Source organism: Gossypium raimondii, chromosome 6 (genome assembly GCF_025698545.1).
Source record: "Gossypium raimondii isolate GPD5lz chromosome 6, ASM2569854v1, whole genome shotgun sequence".
Taxonomy (NCBI): Eukaryota; Viridiplantae; Streptophyta; class Magnoliopsida; order Malvales; family Malvaceae; genus Gossypium; species Gossypium raimondii.
The window spans coordinates 47,914,296-47,924,428 of NC_068570.1; the positions used below are offsets into that span (position 1 = coordinate 47,914,296).

The window sequence follows — 10,133 nt, forward strand, 5'->3', positions numbered from 1 at the left end:
CTATAAAAATATGAAATCCAGTCATCTGTTTGCATGAATTCTGATATCTAATCGTATATCAGAAACGTCATATGATAAGTAAACTACGTAATAGGTTATGAGTAAACCGAAAAATACTATGTATGTTTTGTATCTGCTATGTTATTTGTATATACTGTAAATAAGTATGATTTCTATTACGTTCTGTATTTGCATTTGGGGTGGGTTTTGCTATGTAAAGGAAGTGTTTCTGTAAAAGGCGATAATTCATCTATTTATCTGGCAACTTAGTTGCAAGTATTCTGTAAAGTGTAATATCGACACTAAGTGGTGTATAGGGTTGGATGAGTGTTTCATACCCCATATGGTGTGTTGGGATGGTCGAAGTTGGTGTGTAGCGGATGGGGGTAGGATTATATGTCTGTATCTGTACTGCTATGATATGAATCTGTTTCTGCTAAATCTGTCTGATATAATTTAACTATTACGTTATCTGTTACACACAGAGTTTTGAAAACTCATATTCTGTTTGACTGTTATTTTCAGGTAATCCTCAAACTTAGGCGGATTGGTGCGACGGGAGCTTGGTTATAAAAGTATTTCGTTCAATTTTTTATTATTATTAGTATTATTATTATTTGGGTTAAAGTGTTTTATAAATTTTAGACTGTCTGGTCGTTTTGGTTGTTTGGGTTTTGAATTTTATTTTTGTTTTTCATAAAAAACTAGTTAAACGTTTTATCGACAAAATTTATTTTTCCTGCAAAACAACTGATTTCTAGGATATAAACTTGGTTTTCTTAAACATAACGATCTAAGAATTTTCCGCTGCAAGGTATACATTCTAGAAAATGTAAGCAAATGTCATTTTCAACTTAAAAGTAAAGTTAGATATGTTTTCTTTTAAATCGAGGTTTTTAAATGATAAAACTTTACGACTCTTTCCAAAATTTACAAGAACTAGATTTTCTACTATTATACGTATCATCTCCAAATTTGACCATAATATTTTGGCCGTGTTTAAGGTGTTACAATTTTTGATAAAATACTCTTAAGTGATTTAATATTTACCAATGTGTCAAATATATCAAGCGAAAGAAAACTATTTAAAGAATAGAAGTGTAGAAGTGATAAAGGATTTGTTTCATACAATGGTGCTTACACCCAAATTCAGATAAACCAACACTATAATAGTATCAAGCCAATGCAGAACATATAAGTGGTCTTCTATCAAAATCAATTGTACAGAAACGGAGAAATTCATACGTTGGCTTCAGTCCATTATATAAATTACTCTATATATAAAGTTTAAATTTTATATGTACATTATATGGTTAATGACAAGAGACTCTCTTCAAACCAAACTTAGCTAAATGACCTTGACCACCGCTCTAGCCACCGCAGCACCACCGCTATAGTCACCGCTTCTCATTATCTTTACTTTATAAATTGCTGTATATAAAGGATTTAGGGACTATATTAAGAGGGGGATTCATTATAGGGTGACAAAAATGTAGCCTAAACATGCATATAATATGATAAATTAAGCTAGAATGACCACATGGGCTCTCCAAGGCTAGCCTGATCCACTACCATATCCAAGTCAAAAGTGGGCATGGTTTGTGAACCCATGAGCTTGAATGTGGGTGACCCACTATTACTTGGGCTTGTCGGGCAGAACCCATGTGGAAAGGATGCAGTCTGTCTCACCCGGAGGTGCACCACCTCTGCTTGTGTCAGGGCCAACTGGGTTTGAAGGGCGTCTATCTGCTGCTGTAGTGATGATATGGCTCCGACACAGCCGTAAACCGGGTCACGCACCCTGGCGTTGGCCTCATAGACAATGCTACTAACTGCGTCGCCTCGTTGGTGGACGGGTAACTCCTGCAATTTCGATAGCTTAATTGGGTCAGCTTGGCCCTAAGTTTATGCTATGGGCCAAGATAAGGCCCATGGTTCTGAAATCCAAAGTAATTTGAAGTCATGGTGACATCAGTTTTATGTATTCGGCTTGCAGTATTTTTCAACTTAAAATATTCAATACGAAAAGGTAGGAAAAGATTTTTATATACTACACGTAATTCCAAAGGCGCCAACTTCTAATTTGTATTTTACCGGACGTCTCTATCCATGCGGCACAAAGCAAGCCTCTTTGCTACCTCAATTCTCTATTATTTTTTGTAAATCTGAAATTTAGGTCATTTATTTATATTTCAGTAAACCAAAAACAAGTTGGTCAAACATGGAAAAAGCAGCTAGGAAACATCTCCACGTGATCTCCAAACGGCTCTTAGAAATAGGTACTAATGCTCCTCTAAGTATTATAATAAGATAACTTGTGGGCCATGGGGAAAACCAAACCGCTCAACAACTGATTTTGAGTGTGAAGCCAAATCTAGAGAATTTCGGTTTTTTTTTTCTTTTAAATCCAAGAAAATGTATTTATTTGAAAATAAAAATTAAAAAAATCATAAAAAGTTGTTTTTATTAAAAATGCTTTTATAAAATTGAAAACAATTCATTTAAATTCATGTAAACCCAAAAAAAAAATATTTTTAAATATTAAATTTGATTATCCTGCTACAAATTCATATAATTATTATTTTTATTTCTCATGTTTATGTTTTTTGTGATTTTATTATTGAAAATAAATATTTATTTTTATTTATCAAACTTGTTTTTTAATTATATATATATATATATAGAAACAAGCGGAGCATACTGGTTTAATGAAATTTCGTGCTAAATTCTAGACTTCACCAGAATCATCATTCGTTTTGTTCAATCAGTGCTTTAAGACAAAACCGCCCGTATTTTTCGCTTTTATTTTTTTTTGTTTCAAAAGCTATCAACACGCTTTTATTTTAGCGACCAAATTAACCACTTTTTTTTTTTTTTAACGAACCAAATTAACCACTTAAAATATGACGGTCAAATTCTATAAAAGGCTCTTGTACTATGGTTTTTTTTTTTATAGATTTAGTCCTCTTTATAATTTAATCATTTTATTATCCAAGAAATGTTTAGGTTTGACGGCAACTTTTTTTCCCATTATTTCTATCAAATAATTTAAGCTGAATTTTTTATACATATATGATGACATAACATATACACTTCGGTATTTTTATACAATAAGATAGTTTTCCTTTTAATTTTATAAAAAAGAGAAAAAACTATAATATTTGCCTAACTGTTTAAAAAATACACACCATCACATATTTTAATAAAATAAGTTATATCAAATTAATGAAAAAAGTTACCTCAATAATAAAAATATACACTTCAAAAAGTTGAGGGAATAAAAATGATGAAGAGTATAAGGAACTTTTATAAAATCTGACCTATTTAGGCGCTTAATTAAGCTGCTAAGCCATAGGTTTCTCTAAGTAATCTAGGGACGTAGAATGAAATAAAATTTTCCATGGAGGATGTTTTTGAAGCTAATTAAAAGCTTGGGAGAGGAGAAGTGAATGTCTGTAGTAAACAATTGAAAGAGGGCTCCCAAGCTCACCTCCCCAATTAACAACAAGTTAATTAGTAGTGAAGTAAAATGTTAACCTGAAGCATCTTGTTGACATTGCTAGCACCGAACACCTTGTGCACATTAGCAAACTTCTGGGGCTCATCAGCAGGGAAATAAGGAGCAAAAACACAGTCTTGGGCACACCTTCTCCTTAGAAGTTTGCATGCTGCACATGGTGAGGCTGCCCCTTGCTTCCTCCCACTCTCCTTCATGCCTCTCACTCGTCTTCTGCTTATATATGCTAGGGCTAACTTTAATACTTACTTGGAGCTTATGTATGATGTTCAGAAGAAGAAAAGTAGCAAAAGAAAATGAGATTAAGAGTGAAAGGGGAGTAGGGTGGAGGACTATGAGGGGGAGAAGTGGGGTTCTTATTAAATATGCAAAAGTGCATAACATGAGATGGACCCCATTTAGAATCCCTCACTTCAGATTTTGGATTTTGGTAGACAAAGCACATCCCTCCACTCAAACACACCTTTGTCTCTATATTTTCAATTTTATACATTTAGCTCCCTTCTTATGGATAATGTTGCAGCAGATCTTTTAAAGTATCGCGCTACTCAACCCATTTCTGGGTTTTATATAAAAATATTGTATTGAGAAAAAAAAAATTAAGCAACGACTTCTGCTTTAATTTTAATATTCAAACTAAAAATCATTTTAAGGTTTATAATATATATTAGGCAATTAAATCTGTGAAAATTAAATACATTAGTATAATGTAAGTATCAAAAATATTTTAACATGTTTATGTTTGAAATTTAAGAAAAAATATAATGGTAGTAAAAGAATATATATCTAATTACTAAATATTAAATAAAATAATATATTAAAAACTAAAACGGTTCGAGCCTAACTAAGTTTGAATTAGTCATTTATAAACATAAGTGGATTTGAGAAAATTTTGAAACTCATATTTCAAGTCAAAATCAATTATGTATTATATTGATATCTTTGAACCAACTGAACCCGACTTGACTTATAAGCATATCAATAACACTACTTTAGCAATTAATCCTCGTAAAAACTTCATTGAATTTTGGATTTTACAAATAAGATTCTATTTACATGTGATAAACATTTTTAAATGACGAGGAAAATAAAGATTTGATATTTTTTTTCATTCCTCTTCTTGGATTCACTTAAATGGGTTTGTTGCTTATCACGATATTGCATGATAGTTGGTGTTAGAGAAGGTTCAGTTAAGGTGATGTGTTGAGATGGAATCTCATGTAGAAGGCCAACATGTCACATCAGAGACCTGTGAGGGAGTTAAGAAAGGTAATAGTTCAAGGGATACGTTGTTGACGGTGGAAGGCAAAGTTACCAAACTCAAGTAATATAACACCCTACGCTCGGTCCAGAAGACGATCAGATGTAGACCACATTCATTATCGAAGCAACACAAACAAGCAATCATACAAACAAATTTCATACAATTTCAACTTTAAAACATGCTAATCAATGTATTAGCATTAAACACATATGGGCCTACATGTGAAGTTTCGAGATCAAATATGGTCAAATATAGGGCTGAGTTATAAATCTTGGGTTGAAATATCAAAACAGGGCAAGATGTGTGACGCCCCAAACCCGGTCGGGATGGTCCGACCCAAATTTCGAACATCACACTAGCCACTGAGGTGACTCTCCATTTAAAACTTTACGAACCACACCAACCAACCGTACACACCACTTATTTCCAGAATATTTCATATAGGAAATTAGTCCTAAGTGCATGATTTTCTAAATTAATTATTCCATTCACACAAATAGAAGGTATAAGGCATACCTTAATACTCGACGGACTCCCTTAGCTACAAAAATTTGTTAGTTCATTTAATTATCATCACATTAATCAAGTAATAAAACCATCCAAACAAGCAATCAGACAAGCAATTATAACATTAAAAAACTCCCTCTCGAAAAAATAAATAGCCAGTAATATTTATTTACAACCTGTTGAAAATCTTATTTAAAATGTCTAAGTCGAATTCTACTACTAAACCATTGGAACGACCCACATTGCCTTCACTTATGAGTTTAAAAATTCAACACACATACTTTAAAAAAATGCCTTGTGATGGATCACTGATTTTCCACCTTTTGCTAACTCACAAACTATTTATCTGCAAGGTAAAGTAAGGAGTGTGAGCTTGGTAAAGCTCAGTAAGTACACATGCTTACAACACAAGTAGACACACCAAACATGTAAGGATTTGAAAATACTTGAACAATTCACATATAACACAATTTATATACTCAACACAGTGATATATTGGCAATTCATGAATATGAAACATAGTCAAATTATATACTTATTGGATAAATGGATCTCTAAAACACCAATGACTCGAAGAGTCGAACATATCCCAAAAGTGTAGCACTTAGCTAACACTCTCCAACACACCAACATATCCCGGTGAATGGAGCTGAGCTCACATTCCCTTATGTCCCGGACATCAACGCCCCAAATCACAACACAAGGGTGAGTACTTACAAATCCTATGGCATGCCAACTATATCCAACTATCTCAAAAGGTCACAAGGCCAAAATATCCATAAATAAACACATATATACGTATAATTTTTTGCACATTTACATCATTAACACAACATCATTACTGTCATTTGGCATGTTCATCTGCCCATAACTAACACATTTCACAATAGCTATCACAAACATATGACTCATATCACATTAACAAATCATAATACACAATCCACATTGCACAATCACATATCTAGAAAATTAAAGAGGGAAATAAGAAAGCTTACACTTGGAACTTAGGATAGGGGTTTAGGCTACCCCTAAGCTCCCATTTAACACTATAAATCGTGTCTACAAGCAGTGGTTCCAAACACTCACACATACTTATTCAGCTTATTTCGTACAATCTATTTCGCTTATTTTCTTCTTTTTAACTTAATTAGATCCTTAATTTCTACCTTCTAACCCCCTAACTAAGGTTTAATTATAGATCTAGATCTTTAACTTTGCTCAATTTCTTTAATTGATATTTTTTTCGAAAAATCATTGTTCATCCTAATTCTCAAAAGAAAACCATTTAATTCATGCAGTTACTTAAATATTTTGATAAATTGAATTTGTAAACCTCTTAATCTAGTCAAAATATTTTTAAAATCATTTTAAAAACATCTTTTAGCTCAGATTATGAGATTCACCATTTTTATGCAAAAGATAGCTTTAAAACCATGGATATTTAATTTTCTTACTTAGATCTATGAAAATTCAAATTAAAAACACCTAATAATAATTTAATAATAGATTTACCTTTAGTTCAAAAATCTCCACGAATTTGCACCATTGAGCAAAAATGAGCTAAGTTTAGGTGAGAAATTGGAGAAGAAAGTGTGATTTTCTTACAAAATTGAAAGAATAGAGTGTTTGGATGCCAAGAAAATATAAACGATGCAGAAATTTTTGAGAGAAAATTTTCCAATTTAGATCTAACAAATTTTTAAAATGTAAAAGGATGGATAGAAGTTGGAAAGGCAAGTGACTTTAGTAGCCAACTAATTTTTTTTTAAATTGGGCTATTTACCCTCTTAGTCCTCTCCTATTTCTCCATTGTTCTAATAACTCCTTTTTTAACAATTAGTATTAATTTACACATTTAACCTCTACTTTAACCACTATTCCAAATTAGTCTGTATTAATTTTTACTAATGCCCCAATTATTAATACCATTATTATTTAATCTAATTATTATTTTTACTATTATTAACTAATTATTTATTTTATCTTATTTCAGCTTCTACGACATAAAACCCAATTTTTCTCTCGAGCCCACAAGCTAATGTCCATTTCTACTAACTCGATTTTTGGGATGTGACAACTCTCCCCCTTTAAAAAGAATTTTGTCATCGAAATTACCTGAACCGAATAGATAAGGATATTGATGTCTCATCGCATCCTCGGTTTCCCAAGTAGCATCTTTGGTTTTGTGATTACGCCACAAAACCTTTTTCTAAAGGTATGGTCTTGTTACGCAACACCTTAACGTCATAAGATAGGATCTCGATTAGGATCAGGTCGAACATCAATCTCCTCTATTAGAACAATATGCGACGGGTCAGATCGATACTTCTGCAATATAGACACGTGGAACACATCATGTATACGCTCAAGTTTAGTCGGTAACCTAAGTCGATACACTATTGGTTCGATCCTCTCAATAACCTCATAGGGTCCAATGAATCTCGGACTCAACTTTCTTTTTCGTTTGAATCTTAAAACTTTCTTCCAAGGTGAAACCTTAAAGAACATTTGATCCCTAACCTGAAACTCAATAACACGACGTTTCAGGTTAGTATAAGACTTCTGCCTGTCAAAAGCGGCTTTCAATTTATCACTAATTAGTTTCACCTTCTCCTCAGTCTCTAGAATCAAATCTGGACCCACAACATGCCTCTCATCCAACTTGGACCAACACAGAGGAATCCTACACCTCTTACCATATAGTGTCTCGAATAGTGCCATCTGAATACTCGACTGGTAGTTGTTGTTGTAAGTGAACTTTATTAAAGGCAGATATCACTTCCAACTACCACCAAACTCGAAGGCACAACTACGCAACATATCATTGAGTATTTGAATTACCCGTTCCGACTAACCATTTGTCTGGGATGATAAGTTGTACTAAAGTTAAGCTTCGAACCCAAAACTCCTTAAATACTTCTCTAAAATCTCAAGTTAAAACGCAAAACTTTATTAGAAATAATTGAAACTGGCACACCATGAAATCGAACTGTCTCCATCACGTACAACTCAGTTCATCTCTCCATCGAGTAATTAGTATGCACTGTTAAAAAATGCACACTCCTTGGGAACCGGTCAATAATCACTCAAACTGAATATTTCTTTGTCGGGGTCAATGGCAAACTCGAGACAAAGTCCATTATGATCCTCTCCCATTTCCACTCTGGAATCTGTATCAACTGTAACAAATTCGAAGGATGTTGGTGTTCTGCCTTCACTCTCTGACACATTAAACATCAGCCCACAAAGTCGGTAACATCCCGCTTCAATCCAGGTCACTAGTATAATTCCCAAAGATCTCGATACATCTTGATACTACCAGGGTGTATAACATAGGGGCTATTATGTGCCTCGGTAAGAATTGCGTGCCTAAACTCCACATCAATAGGCACACACAGCCTCCCATGGAAACTTAAGATACTGTCGGGATTCAACTCAAAGTCTCTACCATTACCATCCTCAACCTGCCAAATCTTTTTTGCCAAAAAATCATAAACCAACTACCTCTCCTTAATCTAATGTGATAAAGTCGACTTCGCTTGAAGTTTGACCAACAAACCACCATCACTAGTTAAACTCAAACGTGCAAACATGGCTTGAAACTCAACCATTAACTTTCGACTCAAAGCATCAATAATCACATTCGCTTTGTCGGGATGATGCTCAATCACGCAGTCATAATCTTTCAGTAAGTCAATCTAGTGCCTATATATCAAGTTTAACTCCTTCTGTATAGGAGAAACTTAAGACTCTTGTGATCGGTGTAGATAACACATCTCTTACCATACAGATAGTGACGTCAAATCTTGAGCGCAAAGACCATAATAGCTAACTCCAAATCGTGGGTCAGGTAATTACGCTCATGTGGCCTCAACTGCCTCGAAGCATATGCTACCACCTTCTCGAGTCTTGTATACGACGTATCATTGTAAACCACATACTATTTCTCGGACTCTGGTTGAACTAACACTAACACCTTAATTAACACTGTCTTAAGCTTCTCAAAGCATTTTTACCTCTCTTCGGTCTACTCAAATGACACATTCTTCTGAAATAGCTTCGTTAAGGGTGCAGCTATGATGGATAAATCCTCAATGAATATATGGTAATAACCAACTAATTTCAGAAAACTTTGAACCTTAGTAACATTCCTTGGCTACTGCATTCTAGAATAGCCTCGAACTTCTTTAAGTCAGCACGGATCCCCTCAAAAGATACTATATCACCAAGAAACATCACCTCTCAAAACCAGAACTCGTACTTACTTAGCTTTGCATGCAATTGCTTCTCATGCAAAATTTAAAGAGCAATCCGTAGATGGGCATCATGATCATCCTTGGTTCGAGAATACACGAAAATGTCATCTATAAAGACAACTACGAACTGATCTAGATACGAGTGAAAAACCCAATTCCTCAGGTCTATGAACGCTGTAGGTGTGTTCGTCAACCCAAACAATATAATAAAAACCTCGTAATGCCCATACCAAGTCCTAAACTCAGTCTTTAAGATATCAGCCTCTTTCAGCTTGAGCTGATAATACCCTGGCCTTAAATCGATCTTCAAAAACACTATCGCTCCCTTGAAATAATCAAATAGGTCATCAATTCCAGGCAACGAATACTTGTTCTTGATGGTTAACTTATTCAGCTGTCGATAAATGATACACAACCTCAATGTACCACTTTCTTCTTTACAAACAACACCAGCGCACCCCAAGGTGATATGCTCGGTCGAATAAACCCTCAATCCAACAACTATTGTAATTGGATCTTCAACTCTTTGAGTTCTTTCGATGCCATACGATAAGGTGCAATGGACACCGGTGTGGTACCAGGATAAACC

The 10,133-nt window shown here is 34.1% G+C and overlaps 1 protein-coding gene across 1 annotated transcript; it reads right to left on the reverse strand.

Annotated features, from left to right (window-relative positions):
- Positions 1–1,107: 1,107 nt before the first annotated feature.
- Positions 1,108–3,860, reverse strand: LOC105774801 (LOB domain-containing protein 4). Its single transcript, XM_012597376.2, has 2 exons — positions 3,538–3,860; positions 1,108–1,863 (listed from the first exon to the last, which is right to left on the reverse strand). Exons 1-2 carry the CDS (start codon positions 3,712–3,714, stop codon positions 1,528–1,530), a joined length of 513 nt encoding a protein of 170 aa, XP_012452830.1. The 5' UTR covers positions 3,715–3,860; the 3' UTR covers positions 1,108–1,527.
- Between the last annotated feature and the right edge of the window lie 6,273 nt (positions 3,861–10,133).